The 16,925-nt window shown below is 40.9% G+C and overlaps 1 protein-coding gene across 3 annotated transcripts in view; it reads right to left on the bottom strand.

Moving 5' to 3' along the window:
• Positions 1-16,925, bottom strand: part of LOC144786143 (transmembrane protein 180-like) — a 165,685-nt gene that overhangs the window by 65,225 nt on the left and 83,535 nt on the right. For all 3 annotated transcript variants that reach the window (XM_078665128.1, XM_078665127.1, XM_078665126.1), the window contains exon 5: positions 8,266-8,420. In XM_078665128.1, the coding sequence (XP_078521254.1) occupies positions 8,266-8,420 (155 nt within the window). The remainder of the gene's footprint in view (positions 1-8,265; positions 8,421-16,925) is intronic.

Genomic DNA, 16,925 nt, shown 5'->3' with positions numbered 1-16,925 from the left:
TCCAAATGTGGTCTGGAAGCATTTGAGTGCCGCGGGCTGCTGTGTCGGAAGTGGCTGCGAGCTTCCTAGGCCGTGCCGTGGAGGGTGCACAGCCGAGATTCATTGCTGCTGAGAGGAGGTGAGACCCTGGCAATGCCTACCCCCGAGACCCTCTGGTCTAAAGCACCGAGCTGGCGCAAAGTACGGAGACGGCGATGCCTGCCAACAGAAATGCGGGAGGAGCCGCTGCTGATCCTTGGCGGCAACAGCCGGGCCCAGTGTGATCGGAGTCGGCCCGGGGGCAAAGCCCCGGGGATGTGACCGTAACCTGACATTCTATTGACCTCATCGGAGGTGTAGACCAGGTCCCAGGGACCTACTGAACGGGTGACCAACTTTGACTTTCCCGCTGTCCGCGCCCACTTGTGGTTGCGGCAGGGGTGCCTTCTGCAGCGGCACTTATGCAGGAGCGCCAGCGGCATTCACAGAGGGACATTAAATTGACAGGCACAGCTTGCGTTTATGTCTTGTCTGCTCATCGTAAATGCCTGCTGGAGTGCCCTAGTGCAGACGCCTGACTGAATGTTACCTAGCCACAGACAGGGACATCTAACACATTGCGGTGGTAACTGCCTTCTTGATTTTGTATCCCCTGCTGGGCGGCGCCGCTGCTGTCCTGGAGGTGCTCACTGCACCGGTGCGGAGTCACTGGGCCCACACATGGTGCTACTTTGTGTAATCCCCGGAGGCCCGGGCTTTCCTAATGAGCTAGGCCCTAGCTGCTAGGGCCCTAACTAGCCCTTGTGTTATTGATTGGGGCAAAAATAGTGCTAGCGTCTGCCCGATACTCTCTGCGCTGAGGCCCGCCTGAGTTGCTGTAAATTGGTGGCTACCCCATGAGAGCTGTACAGTGTTGAGCTGCCTGCTTGTGCCCTCCAGCTTCGACTTTCCTCCGGGGAGAGGCAGGGCTATACTCATGGATTGCAAATGGATGTAGGGTTTTTAAACAGGAGGCTGTATTGCTGTGTTGCTGTATTAGGACCTTTGGACCAAATGAGGTCAGTTCATTATTTATTATTGATAAACATTTAGGAATCAGTCAATGCTTTATTAAAATGGTGAAAAATATCTATAAGTAACTGCTAATCTGTATGTACAAAAATCATTTTATTTCATACCCTATTAAGTTAGCATGAGGTGCCAGAGTTACTCACTCTTACTACCTTTATCAACTTATGCACTTTACAAATGGATCATCTTGTTAACACAATATGTTCAAGGTTCCTTTGGGTTGGGAGAAAACACTGTGGACCAATATATCGAGGAGTATTTTAACTTCTGCAATAACGATAATATGACTTATGCCCACTTACTTGATTTAATATCTAACTTTTTTTATGATGTTTGAGTTTGCCACTAATGTGGATGTCCTCATTTACGATGTAGCGAAGCATTCAGCTAATGAGCTTCTTCTTTCAAATAAATTGCTATATTTAAGGATTTAAACCACCCTTTCAGTAGGAAGTTTGCCTGGTCTAATTGACATGTTTTCTGTGGCTAAAGTAGGCTTGAAACTAGAAATCTTAAGTAAGATAGAATTGTAATATTTATCTAAGATTAATGCTATAAAACTCATTATTTACATTCAATATTATTTCATAGTGCTTCAGACGCAATAAAAAAGCAAGGCTTGGCAATGCAAAGGGGTTAGTTTTTAAAGTGATATAGCAAGGCACTGTAATGTTTTACAATTAGAGAGCAACAGAAGGTAAATGGTTATGCTGTTTTGAAGGCGTGGCTAGGCCCGATTAGGACCATGAGCCTCACTGTGACGGAAAGGTCGTTTGTGCGGTAGTATGAAACAAAGATACATGTAGCTGGATGGACTTATGTTGAAGACAGCAAATAAAAGTTGGCATCAGGGCTTCAAATTTAAGATGAATAATGACTAACTTCGGAACTGTAACTTGCTAACGTGGTCTTTATAAATCATAGCCCTGTAGTAGGTGTTATTACTGCCTTATTTGATGTGAATTGTTGTATCAGCCCCTTAAGGGCTACTGACTGGCTTGTCCAGGCTAGGATTGGATATATTCACATGTAGATTACAAATGGACCCCGTCAATAATTACCATTTTCGTAAGCCATATGAAAGGGAAAAACTGAGAGCGAAGAAGTGGTTTTGACGATTGATAGCTGCCTCTTTCGGCATCACTTACAAAAGCAGGAAGCACATTTTCAGCCCTCACCTGAAGTGACTGATGCATATGCGGAGTAGCAGTAGAGGTTGCGACTACAGGAGAGGGGAGTGAGGTAAGTGGTCATGCTTGAGGGGAAAAGACGTGCTGCTTTAACACAATGAACCAATTCCTGGGCTGAAGGCAGAATCAGTGGCCTTTGAATACTTTAGCTGAATGTTGCTTCACATGAACTGGGACTATTGACATAAATGACTGTCTCTAAAGCACAAGTTACTTACCTTTGGTAATGCATTATCTGGTGGAGACAGGATCTAGCTGCAGATTCCTTACTTTAGAAACCTTCCCAGACACGAGACTGGATCCATATTTTTTTCCCCATAGCACATCTGCACATTGGCAGAGGGATTCATGTGACTCCGTATCAACGTCATCCACCGGATATGATGTAGACGAGTCCATAAAACTCCCCCGCGGACGTGCCGACCGCAGTTTCTTCCATGACTGTTTTCTGCACCCAAAACATGTAGACACATCTAGAAACTGCCTATTGAAACAGAATGCTAAAATAAAAAAAAAACACTTGTGTCAAATAACCAATGAGTTCTTTTTTTCGGGGGGGGGGGGGCAGGGGGGGGGGGGGGGGAGGTGACTGACCAAAATAAAATCTTTGAGACATAAGATGACTCAGAGTGGGGAGGACGGGAGGGTCGTTAAGGAAACTGTGGCTAGATCCTGTCTCTACCAGATAATGCATAGAGATAATTACTGAAGGTAAGTAACTGTTCATCTGATAGAGATATTTAGCTGCAGATTCCTTAATTTAGAATTAAATGCCAAAGCCATACCATCCCCGGAAGAGGGTTTGCAAACTGAGACAATGAAAAGTCTTACTATAACAAACCCCGTCCAGAACAAAAGAAAAAGACCAGACATTTACAATAATGTTGGTGAGCAATAACATACTCTACCACATAAACACCAGCTGAAGGAACCACAGGTAAGTAAAGACACAATACATTTAAACCATTGGAATTAAATACCCAAGTTAGTATGACAAATCTAGGTCTGAAATCTGGGTCAGAAGCCAACCAACAATATGAGCATAAAACGATTCGCACCCCTAACGGGATCTGTACCATTATTCGCACCTCACTGTGGACAGTACCACACTAACAAAAGTTATACAAATATTAAAAGCATGGGGATAACATTACTCCTGATAATAAGACAATGTCCCGAAATGACCGTATGAACATAAACCCATTTGGTTATTTATTCAACCCTGAACCACGTGTTCGAACCTGTGGAACACAGAGCTGCAGGCCAAGCCACTGCCATATTAAGTCCCATTCAAGCCGGGACAGCCCTGCAAACCACACAGATAAAAATCCATCTCCCGTGGAGAAAACACAACAAATGTTCGTATCAAAAAGAAGTTGAAGACAACAAAAGCAGCTATAGGCATAGTAGCAGTCTCGCCATAGGAAAAATAATTGGAGATGATAGAAATACCTCTAAACTATCATAATAAATATATATATATATATATATATATATATATATATATATATATATATATATATATATATATATATATATGAAAACTCCAACTTGCCGCGATGGTGCTTCTCCGCACCAGCAGGTACTCAGACTACGAGAATAAGCCAGAGTCAGTCTTCCGTTGTAATTTTAAATATTTATTTCGGTGCAAGCCATCAGACGCGTTTCGGACTTCACGTCCTTGCTCACTGATGGGGAGTGTGAGAACTAACCGCCATTTAACCGGAGACCACATACAAATTACGCGCCCATTCTGTAAAAGGTAAGCATAAACAAAGGACTACATTTACTTCGATAGTCCCTGTTTGATACATTTCTGTGGGCGCCATTTTGGCACAGTGTTGTTATCATTGCAAATAAAGCATATATGTTCATTGACACATTATATATATGTAATTATAATATCCTAGTTACGTGGTACATTGATTAACCTCCATATAAGAAAATACATTTACTGTAAAATACATGTCAATCATTTTTGACTTTTTATCTGTACAAATACTCGACGGATACTTGATCTAATATATTGATAGGTTATCAATGTGACTAAACTGTGCATCCAGATCAAAGTGTTTTAGTGGCTCCTTAGCGGTGCTCTAACGAGAGTGTGTATGGCTAAAACAGGTATACACTGTAAAAATAATGAGTGTGCCTGAAATTAAGTGCTGAATCTATGAAAAACATAGATGTGAATAGTGCATAAGTGAATATAAACAATATAATCATGATAACATATTCTTAAATCTGCCATGCAATGAATGTTGCATAAATCATGTCAATCAAATCAATTCAACAGATATATCGCTACCAATACTTCAGTATAATTTGTAAACATCATTGACCATCATGGTATGATAACAGAGATTCCACCTAATCATGATAACAGTTATGGCACAAATAGAAAATCTAGTACTGTGACCGCTTTATACCCCTCATATATTCTTGAAACTAGACATTACTTATATCATGTAAACCCTATAGAAAGTTATGGAGATCTTCCCCCATATTCAAGCCTCCCGGGCTTTTACTGTTAAGGAGCACAATATATTTTGACTCAAGTTGTCTAAGACGTTTCTCATTGTCGCCTCCCCTTTTGTTTGGGATGACAGCATCAATGACAAAATATCTAATATGACTGGGGTTTTGGCTATGAACACTCTTGAAATGCCGACCTACGGGGTAACTAAGGTCGGCATTCACAATTGCTCTCAAATGTTGAAGTATACGTTGGTGAACGGGTAATTTGGTGCTACCTACATAGGTTAGTTCACATCTGCAAATGAGCACATAGACGGCCAGTTCTGTGCGACATGTGTAGTGACCTTTCAGGGTGATAGGATTAGTGTCGAATGGCGTAGGGTGAGTTTTAACATTCACCCCAAACTTGCAGGCTCGACAACTACTACAACGGTAAAACCCCCTGCGGGGGGATAACCAATTGTCTCCTTTGGTCAATTCTGGGCTATTGCTTACCAGATCATTGCGCATACTGTATGCTCGTCTGTAAGTAACTGTGGGTGTTCTAGGCATGATGTCTCTCAGTACATGATCTGTAAGAATGATGGGCCATTCTTTTTTGATCAAATGTGTGATTTGGCGGGCTTGTCGGCTGTAGCCTGTTATAAGCCGTATAGTGTTTCCATTTTTCTCATCCTTGGTTTTGGAGTTTTGTAGCCTATCTGGTTTGAGTAAATCTGACCTATCTAAGCGATTAGCTTTTGTCATACTCACTTCCAATTTTTTGGCACTGTAACCCCTTGCTAGCAATCTATCTTTGCAGTCTTGTTGGTGTTTGTCTCTCATTTCTAAGGAACTGCAGGACCGGTGAATGCGTAAGAATTCCCCATATGGAATAGCTGTGATCGTATGATGGGGATGGAAACTTTTAGCGTGCAGGATAGTGTTACCTGCTGTGCTTTTTCTGAACAGGCTTGTGTTAATTTTGTTATCTAAGATGTTTACCTGTACATCCAAAAAAGTTGCTTCACTCAGGCTGATATTGGCTGTAAACTTTAAATTCAGCTGGTTATTATTAATGTCCTCTACAAATTGCTCAGCTGCTTGTATGGAACCCCGCCAAATGATAAAAACATCGTCTATATATCTCCAATATTTTATGATGTTGTGTTCCCAATATATAGCATGATGGACCTTGAGCACATGTTCCTCCCACCACCCCACGTGGAGCCCCGCGTAGGTAGGGAAAAAACATGCGCCCATAGCCACCCCCTTAATTGCTTATAGATGACATTGTTAAATGAAAAGATATTGTTGTTAAGGCATTTATCAATCATACTAATAAGCATTTTGTTATGTTGGTAAGTTTCTATAGGGCGTTGATCTAGATAATGTTTAACGGCTCTTAATCCATCAACATGTGCAATGCTGGTGTAGAGCGTGGCTATGTCCATTGTCAAAAGTAGGAGATCATTTGTCCACACCATTTGATTTAGAAGGTGGAGGAATTCTGTTGTGTCCTTGATGTATGCTGGTAAAGAAACTGCTATATATATATTTTTTTTTTCTTCAGAAAATAAACAAAGGTTACAGGGACGTTATAGTTAGGAAATGGAATTAAAAAAAACTGCAGTATGTCTGAGGAAACAACTAATTTTGAATAACTGGATCTCTACTGAACACCAAACAAAAATGATCAGATATTTCTACTCACCTTAATGTACTGACTGACTTATAACCATTGTACAGTAAAAAGAGCCATAGTAATATGAAATGGTTCTGATTGTCATGCGTTTGCTTATTTATTTTGACCTGCTGAAGTAGCGTTTTACTACAGTTGATGTCCATTCTCCTACATTTGTACATGTGAGTGAATGGAATGATCGTTATGAATGTGCTTCATTGTTATGTATGAATGAATGTAGCCCAGTTTGGTCTATGTAATATTAGCAGATGCATACACTAGCACTTCTGTTTCTTTTTATAAGATCACTGCTACTTTTAAAATTACGGTTTAATAAATTATGGTAAGTTATTTGGGATATTAAATATTGTTTATTTGTGTAACATAGAATAAGTAATTTAAATGTTTTATCAATAATACTAAAGCAATGAATATATGAGATGAAGGCCTAGTCCAATTTATGGAGTAGTATAAGCCTGATTAAAGAATCGAGGACTTTCATCCAAATTACACATGAAAATAATCAGAAGAAAACCGAGGTGTTGGATTCCATCTTTCCTCAATGGGGAGCCAGAATATAGATTAGGAGCTACAAAAACGCCAGAAGCATCAAACTCTCCTCAAAATCAGACTTGTGTATGCACTCTCAAGGAATGCATAACGAAAGTTGGAATGCAACCTTAGGTACTGAAGTAAACAAATACAGTGTGCAAACGAGGATTTAAGGTACTCTGTAAAGTTGGCATAACTGGGTCCATCCAGCAGCCCACACCCCATTGTGGTCGGCCTGAACTTGTGACTTTGTCCCGGTCCGGTGCAACCAGATATCCACAGTTTGGCGGTATACGCCTTTTGGGGACATTTTCGCAAAAAATGTTAAAATTCAATATCTTCGTGGGAAAAATAAGTATAAGCAACATTTACTGTTTTTAGCTCTCACAATCGCCAAGCGAGATATCGCACAAATGTGGAAAGGGACATCTCCCCCGACACTAGGCAAATGGAAGACCGAACTGGACAGATGTATGGGGACGGAAATAGCAGTATTTCTAGCTTGTGGCTGCGCCATTAAACAAAGGTAAATTTGGACCTGATGGGCGACGTGGAACAGAGCTGCCCCCCCTGCCACCCTCGGACCCCATAGTCCCTATGCTCACAGACCGGGCTATCCTGCACTGTATGATAATGGCTCACCCTGTTCGTATGTCAATATTGTCTTGAGATCTAGTACTGTGTGCAGCTTATTTAAGTTGTACCACCTGCATGTTTGGCAGGTATTGGAAAATTATCAAAATGTCAGAAATTTAGCGATGTCCAGCACCCTTCACCCCCCCCCCCCCCTTTACAGGTCATTGTAGGGCTGTTGCCCAACTTTCAAGTGAATAACCAAATAAAATCTGTTGTTAAAAAAAATTTCAATATCTTCGGTTCTACTAATTGGATTTTTGTCATTTTGCTCTTGTTTTATTTATTAAAAGTCACTTTCTTTTTCTAATACTGTTGTGGGCTCCTTTTGTGGTGTGTTGACATTGTGTTACTGTTTTATGTGTTACACAAATATTACACATTGCCTCAGAGTTAAGCCTGACTGCTCTGTGCCAAGCTACCAGGAGGTAGGGCACAGGTTAATTTGGGGTTTGCTTGTGCCTTACACTGACAAGGATTGTGGTTGATGCGTGACCAGGGCTAACACCCCAGTCAACCAACAACCCAGTTTCTTACAGCCAGGAGTATGAAGTGCTATGTAAATGCAAATACAATACGAAATGTAATGCAGTACTTGACCAATAAGTATACATGTGCATAAATATAGAGTACATAGCCCTGTCTGAAATATTGTGATAGTTAAGACAGAATTAGTTAATAGCGAGCACATTTACTTACATGTTTGCTGTGAGGAACAGAGCCAGTAAGTAGCAGTGATGCGGCCCTAGAAAATACATGATGCAGGCAGCTATTGCCTCAATGTAAAAAGAGAACCGGATGACCTTGTAGTAACCAAACTTCCTTAGCAGGGAATGACTGCTAAGGACAAGCATCTGAGGAAGAAAACGAAATCAACACTACAGTAAGCACAGGCACGGACTATACACATGTTCATAGCACATACATAAAAATGCTGATCTTGTTAATACACTAAAACTACATCTCCATGTTGTTTCTGTAAACGATTTTTTTAGACTGGGCCTTACTAATCTACATTAGACCTTTTGAATCCTAAGTCAAAGTCAGAATAAAAATACAAACACATATATACACAGATACAACAACTAAAACCCACCACTCAGAAGAATTCCCTTGTTTTTGAGTGTCCTAAAAAAAACATCTCACACAACCTAGTTTTCAATTCTATCAAGCTAACTAACACTGAAACTACCATTCTGTGAGTTCCTTCTCTTAACTATGCTTCCTAAATATATTTTCATTTGGTTAAATCGCGTATTTTTTTATGCATTGTATTTGTTTAGAAATGCGTGATCTTAATTATTACTTTAGATAACACACCACAATTATCCCTTAAGTGTTACTTCAGGGAGCAGGGCCAAGGTACTTGACGTGCATATTTGAGGACCATATCTGACCTCTGCAATGGAACAGTGGCTTCTGCATACTTCAGGTACCTGTCACAGGTCAGCTTGGAGACGGGGCACTGTTACTCAATAGACAAGGCTTCTGGCCATGGCCTTAGCCTCTCCTTCCTAATCTCCTTTCTTTGCTCCCCCTCTCTTTAACCTTCAAGTGCATGGTCCAAGCCTTATTGCTTGAAGCAAGTCCTCAGCTTGAAATGAGAATCTTGCATACACTGCTTGCTGGTGGATAGAACTACTGAAGAAGAATCTCACTGTGGGTCTAGAATCCAAAGAGTCCTACTGCGGCCACTATCTGCCTCTCTAGGCATTAACACAACCAATAAGGATGATTTAAGTGAACCTCTGAAGCACGGTTTATTCTGAGCAGTGCTGGGAAGTTGTTATAAAATAAGAGCCATAGGGTTGTCCTTGTAACCCTCGGGTGAACGGAACTGTACTAGTAAATGAAATTATATGCAAGGAGCTAATTAATAAAATATTTGAATCTAAAGTTGCCTGCTTGCGGATACCGGTGCATCACTACCTGTCAATAGTTGAGTTGGCTCTAAAGAATAAATGTACAGCTGGGCCATATAATAAAAAAGATACATTGATCATTTGTCACAATTAATTATTACAAATGTCAAATACATAGTTTGCATGCCAAACTACTCATAAACCTAGAACATTGTCCTTGAGCTTTTTATGTAAATCATCGGTTAGCTTCATTGATACAGATATCAAAGTGGAGGCAAGTATAGTCTTTATGGCAGTCCATACCATTTACTGCAATATTTCTTTTTCAATGCAATTTCCTTGGGGTTTTGCATTTACTTAACAAACAGTCAGTGACACCCAAAAACATGTTGGCCCTTGTGTGCAGTTATGTAGACTTTCTCACAACAGAATAAGGACCTTAAGCATGCGCCGCTGCAAATGATATATATATCTGACTTGGTTCCCAAATTGTGGGAGAAATCTGACTTTAATGAAGTGATTTCTCTTGCAACCTGTCCAGGATTGGGTCAGGGAGTTCGTAGTAGCAACCAGCCCACTCAAACTGCATAAATATATCCATGAAATGTTATTTATATGGGGGGAGCTTCCTCTCAGTTCAATAAAGAGCCATTGTGTTAGTCATGGTTCAGGGGTTCATGTCTGAGAGACCGGAATGTAGAGAGGCCTCATGGCCAGTGCGGTAAAAGGAGACCATCAATTTAGTTTTAGGTCAAAGTGCATAGAAATAGAAGGTCACAACCCAGTGTTTGATCGTCATCTTTATTAGAACGCAAGAAAACCATGCTGACAAAGTTTCGACCCGGAGTAGGAAATGGATCAGAAATAGTTATAATCTGCTACAATCACCTCTGTTGGTTGAAACCACTTGCAAAGCAATATGCTCGTTGCTGTCACTGTGAATCTTGTAAAGGATCTCAAATTCATTATAATAATGATAAATTGATCATTTGTATACTTTAGTTACTTCTTTCAAATTATACATCTCTTTCACGTTATTCACAACATGACTAGAAATCTCATCTGCGCTCCTGCTCCTAGTGTTTGTAGCGCTTCCATTCCGTTTCCTAATTCCCACTAGAGTTGTGCTGTTATTTTGCCAATATCTGGCCTTATCTGGTAAGAGAAGCTTTCGTACGTTAAGACTTTTTCTTTAAGAGCTTGGATTAGAATTAGCTCTTGCACTGAATAGGTTAAAAAGTTGACTAGTACTCTCCTAGGAGATCTTCAAACTGGCTGGGATCCCTATGAATTCTCTGAATTTGCAACTCAAGAAAGATTGATATCATGTCTGTCCTGCAGGATTCCTCTCATTAGTAGTTCAATTATGAATCTCTTTAAGTCATTAGACTCCTCTCCTTCCGGAATATTAAAAAATCTCAAATTGTTTCGTCTTGAGTGATTTTTCAACCTTTTGACGTCTTTGTTAAGCAGTCTATTTTGTTGTTTTGCTTACCCAATCTTCTGAATGTTTAACTGTAGTCCTAGGTTGGCTATTTCAAAGTTCTCTTCCAACACTCGTGTTCGCTCTGCAAGATCATCTTGTTTACCCTCCAAAGTGTGACAAAAATCCCTGAATTTTCTTCTGATTATTTTCAGATGTGTTGAATTTTCTCATAATCTCAGCCTTGAGACCCAAATGAATATCCTCAAGGAGGCCTCAGACTTGTCAAACTTATTGGACTTATCAGACTTATTACTCACTCAAAGCCTCAGCATATACTCTTTCCAATAAGCAGGCCGAAATGTTTTGGAAATATCTAGGGCTATGTAATTAACAGAGAGAAAAACGGAGGTAATGTCATAGAGGAATTTGGAGATTATTCAGAACTCTAAGAAACAGATCACATATCTAACTATTGAAATAAAATGTAATCTAAAGGGCCTACCCACTAAAAACCTGAACAAGGGTAGAGGAGATGTTGAGAAGCTTTTGAGAAAATTAGATAATTTACCACTAAAGACTTACGGGAGGGTTAATCTGATAAAAATGATGATTCTGCATAATTTGACATTCCTTTTTAATAGCAAACCGTTAGCATTCCTGAAAAATCAAATCAGCAAGATACAAGGTAAAGTAAGTAGTTTTGTCAGGGCATACAAGGGCATTGGATTATCATGGAAAAAACACAGAAAGAAGCTTGCTGTGGGAGGTCTGGCGCTACTGGACTTTCCGATATACTGCTATGCATTACAGTTTAAGAATAATTGGATGTTAGCCACTAAGCCAGATAATTTGTCTATAGGGATATTATATGCAGCAATGTTGATGTTTAGGAAAGTACAATTACGCACCTGTACCTTGCCCGTAAGGACAAGGGGGCTATGGACACAATTATGATGTGGGGGCTCCTCCTCAATAATGTTGAAGATGAGGCTGAATCTAGATCGGGGGATGGCTCAGATGATGAGGTGTGATTGGCCCGCTATGCCTATGTAAAACTGATGAGACAGCCAAGTGAGATATCAATGCATTATTTAACCATTTACCTGGCTTGAGGACTTGGACCTGTTGTGATACTGTCCCCTTCCCAGACATTTCTCAGCTACTTCTGTTCTGCCATGTGTCCTACTGAACTGCCATAATACGGAACTATGGTATTCTTGCATATGTATGCTTTAGATCATGCACTGCTTGTTTTGTTGTACTTCTTTGCTAAAACCAATAAAACAATGTATTTGAGAAAATGAATATAAGATTAAAGATGCTAATGGCAGCTCTAAAAATGTAAGTTTACTTACTTACTACTCATATTTTGCTCCAATCTTGGACTCTTCCAAAATTCCAGAATGCTTGAAGGATCAACTTAACAGATCTCTTAGATAAGCAGCATTTAATAATTGGGATACTTAAGAGATGGAACAAGTTTGACAGACCGGGAGACAATTTCACCACTAACAAGTGGAGAACTGTCCAGATTTAAGTACCACCAGTTACAGTCATGGTGGTCCTCACTAAAATGGACTGGAGAGGACAATGGAGTATGTGAAGGTCTGATTAAAGTCAGGGTTAAGCCGAAGAAAGAAGTCACTCTTTGGTATTAGGAGATCCTTCAAATTGGAGATAACAAAAGTCCAGAATCATATCTAACCTGAGAAGATGACTTGCTAGAGATGGAGAGAAAGAAATGATGGCAAGTATGTTTGAATACGCTTTATTCTACAGTGAAATTGGCTGCAATAAAGTGGGATCACTCTTTTGCTCTCCATAGGGTTTATTGGACTCTACAGAAGCTATCCAAGTTTGTACATGAGGTACCGAGATGCCCGCAGTGTAAAGTACTAAGGGTGATGACAAAAGCATGGTAATAGACTTGCCGGAACTATTGCCATTCTGGAAGGATGCAAGTAAGATTATAAAAGAAGGTACTAGGCGTAAAATCAAGGTAAACCGGCATCTAGTATTATTTGGAAAGGACCCAAATATTAAGTATAGTGCACAATGATAGTCAGACAGTATTTTAAAGGTACTTCTGGTGAGAAGAGATGTATGTAGAAAATGGAGGTCATCAGATCTCCAATCTTTTGCAGAGTGGATCAAGTATGTTAATTACATCAGTCAATTGGATATAGCATGTGATCCAAATTGTTTAGAAAAAGTTTTAGGAAGGACAATGTTTAGTGGCAATCTGGTCTGATGAGTCCTATCATTACACCTCATTTACTGCACTAAGTGGTTGGTGCCAGAAAAATAATTAAGCCAGTTTCTTTTTGTAGAAGGAAATATGTAACGAGAAACTGATGGTGGAATGAGAACTAAAACAAGTTTAGAAATATAGATAGTGAAACATTTGTTAAAAATATCTAAAACTGACTGAGATCAGCATGATTCAGAGGAATACATTCTTTGCTGGTCCAAAGACTACTATGATCTTTTTGTTCGGTCATCTGGCTACCTCTGACATGAGAAGGGCTGTGGTTTCTTGGGAGGAATATTCGGATAGGTTGGATGATCCATACCAAACTTAAACCCTTCTAAAAACTGGTAATATCAGGCAATTCCTCTGCAGCCCCGTGCTTCTTGGTGCAGGTGATGTGTCTTTTCTGAGGAGCTCCGAAGCTGCAGTGCGAGGTCCTGCGTCATCGTCGAGGTTCCTGTCAACGAGAGGTTGGCAAAACAAGGGCCTGCGTCAGCGATGCATCGTGCAGCAATGGTGCAGATGAAGCTGCGAGGCTGCAAAGTGAAGTCCTTGTGGCAGGAAGTCCAGGCAGCAGAGGCGATGGATCGGTTCTGCTCTGGGTTGCGCCGCACAGCAGATGGGATGCGTCAATTCTGCTGGATCCACAGATGGGTAGGCAGAGCACATTCAGACCCACTTCCAAGGGTCCACTAATGGGGTGGTGCCACTTGGCAGGGTAGAACTCAGGATTGCAGGGTCCAGGTGCTGGATTCAAGGTTGGTAAAGCATTCTGTCCCTGAGGCTCTAGTCAGGAGGCAAGCTTTAGCTATTGTAGTCACTCTAGAATCCTGGGTTCAACAGATGTAGTTCCAATCGTTGTCACCCAGACAAGAAGCCAGCAGTTAGCAGTCCGCAGGTCAGCACAGCAGGGCAGCAGTCCTTCAGAGCACCAGTCCAGCAGTTTTTCTTTGTTCGCCCTAAGTTGGCAGGGTATGCTCAGACGTGAGTCCCTTGCTCACTTTGCCACTGGAGTCAAGCAAGCCCGGCTGAAGACGGCTGTAATGCCAGAAACAGGTCCTGGGAAGCTTGATTCCGGTCCAGGGAAGACATGGCTTGGCAGTCCGGGCTGGACTGTTCCCATGAGCCACAGGGTCAGACTGATTTGCATATGGCCATGTCTGAACTGGGGTGGCGGAGTGAGCTAAAGAATGGTGATGGATTAAACCCAGATCAGTTGACTGGGGGTGAGTGTTTGTATTGTCAACGCTACGTCCATCACCACCTTTGGTTTTTCTTTGCATGTCCAATAGCAGCATTTTATTTACAGACCCTGGGTACATGTAGTGCCACTTTACTAGGTACTTATTAGTAAATTAAATATGCCAGTTGGCTTTAAGCTAATTCCACCACGTTTCAGGAAGAGAGCACAAGCAATGTAACACTGGTTAGAAGTGGTAAAGTGGGCAGAGTCCTAACACCAACAAAAACAAGATCAGCAAAAATAGGAGTGGTGACATTCTCCAGGTGGGACTACGCAACTCCTCGCAACCAAGATTCAAGGTACACTTGCTCAGTGGGCTTAACTGGGTTCATCGTGGTCAGCCTGAAATTGTGACATTGCCCTAGGCTAGCGCGACCAGATATTCATAGTTTGAGATTTGTGCTTTTGTGCGCTATTTTTAACGTAAACCTTTAAAATTGCATATCTCCGGTTCTACTGTTTGGATCTTTTTTGTTTGGTCTTAAATTATCTATCAAAATGTAGTCTATGTTTCTAAATTGGTGTGGGAATTTTCTTCTGTTGTGTTTCACTTTGTTACTGTTAGAAGTCCTGCATAACAATTTCACACATTGCCTCGAAGTTAAGCCTGACTGCTCTATGCCTAGATACCAGGGAGTTGAGCACAGGTTAATTTGGGGTTTGCTTGTGACTTCACCCTGATCAGGACTGTCGTTTCTGCTTGCTTAGATTTCTACCCTTCCACCCCACCAGTAACCCAAATTCTTACATTGAGCATGTCCTCATTTACTAAACATGTGCTTTAAAGAGAGCAACTATTGATTATGCAGTGCACATTTTTGTCTGATTAGAAATATCTGTGTTTCTGGTATTCCATCGACAAGTTTTCTTTTGTTTATATAGAATTGGTTAAAAGCGGTCAGCAACAAAATAAACACATTTCAATCAGGTGGACGGTACTAAAATCTTGGCAGACACTAAAATTCTTTGCTCTTGAGATGTGATCCTCTGAGATGATTAAACTCCATAAAACGCTTAATTATCAAAGTAGCTGCACACATATATCAAATAAAGCTGCAAGGGTTACAGCGTGTTCATTATTCTTTTAACAAGAGATATAAGGCAAGTGATTGTTTAACTTCGCTGCACAAGGACAGACGTGACGTACTTTTATAGATTTTATTTTTTATACTTTAAGTTGTGTTTTTATAGGCACATCCCAATCAGTACCAATAGAATGTCACACTATCAGATGTGATTCATTAAATGAAGTTGCTGGTTCCTTGACTAGGAAATAGAATATGGTTTCTACCTGCCCTGTATTTCCAGATTTAATCTGTTTTGGCACGTTTTATACCCAGGGACTTGTTTGTTCATTTTATGCTATCATTATAAGACTCTCCAGGAACTCAATGTGCTCCAAAACAGAGCTCATGTGAGATGCTATCACTCCCAACTGACTCCTCCACTGAAGGGATCAGAAATATAGGCCTATTCTTAAAGAATGTCATTTATGCCATGGCCATGTTTGGTACTACATTATATAAATTAATTTTCATAATTTCAGCAACTGATTATTTTAAAGGAGGATGAAAGCGTGTTTGCAGTTTGGAACATGGCATCTCATACATATCCACTTTGTAATTCCATAATTCCAAAGTCTTTCATTTTTTGTGAGCTCTGGGACAACTCAGCTAAAGAAGATTGGATTGTAAGTGTCTGACCCTCCCCCCCCCCTCCCCAACCTCCATACGACCAGCAAATTAAAAAAACCAGCAGTGGTGCCTCGTAAACTCCCTTAATGGACCCCAATGCCATTTATAGGTCTCACTTAGGCAGCGCTTGCGCTGTCTCTCTGAGTCATGCTGTATTCAGAATATGGGCGTTAAGCTCCGCTCATCTTCCGTCCCCGTATTTAATTGGCTCCTATGACTATCTTTTGGAATGCTTCTTTTTTGTTGCTTAATTTCTTTAGTAGTCGCTCCTTTTCGACTGTTGTAACCTCCCATGATGACTGCCCATGTTACATGTGATCTTACTCTGTAGTTTTATCTTCAGTTTCTGAGCACTCTTTTGTTAATTACTTCTTCGTCGTAGCTGGCATTGCAGGCAAGACAGCTATGCACTTCCCTGATCGCACTTCCCTGACGTGTTCTTGTAATTTTAGTTGAGTTTTTTTTGTTTCGGTTGCATTATTGTGCGCTGCTCCATAAAAGAGAGTGCAAGGCAACATTCTATTTTTTTTTGCAGCGCAGCCTGCCATGCTTGATCTTTAACAATGGTGGCTACGTGTCTTAACTTTTGTTGCATGCGGCTCGCCCAACTCAATGCTTGTGGCTCTATGGCGACTAGCGTGAGCTCTGTATTGAATCACAGCACCAAATAATTCAATACTGCTGCACCATTCACCACAGTGAGAGGACATCAGCGTCCTGATGCAGGTTTGGAAGGAACATAGCAGCCAGGACACCACCAAAGTAAACACAACTGCCCATCTCCTGGCAAACCAGCCCCAGCTTGCGCATTAGACACCGAGCATTGGTGCACTGCTGTAGGTTGCTGTTCTATGGGCAAAATAAAAGTCTGGCCCGGCAGGGA

The sequence above is a fragment of the Lissotriton helveticus genome, chromosome 10, assembly GCF_964261635.1.
Source record: "Lissotriton helveticus chromosome 10, aLisHel1.1, whole genome shotgun sequence".
Lineage (NCBI taxonomy): Eukaryota > Metazoa > Chordata > Amphibia > Caudata > Salamandridae > Lissotriton > Lissotriton helveticus.
This window is presented reverse-complemented; position numbering and strand designations above follow the sequence as displayed.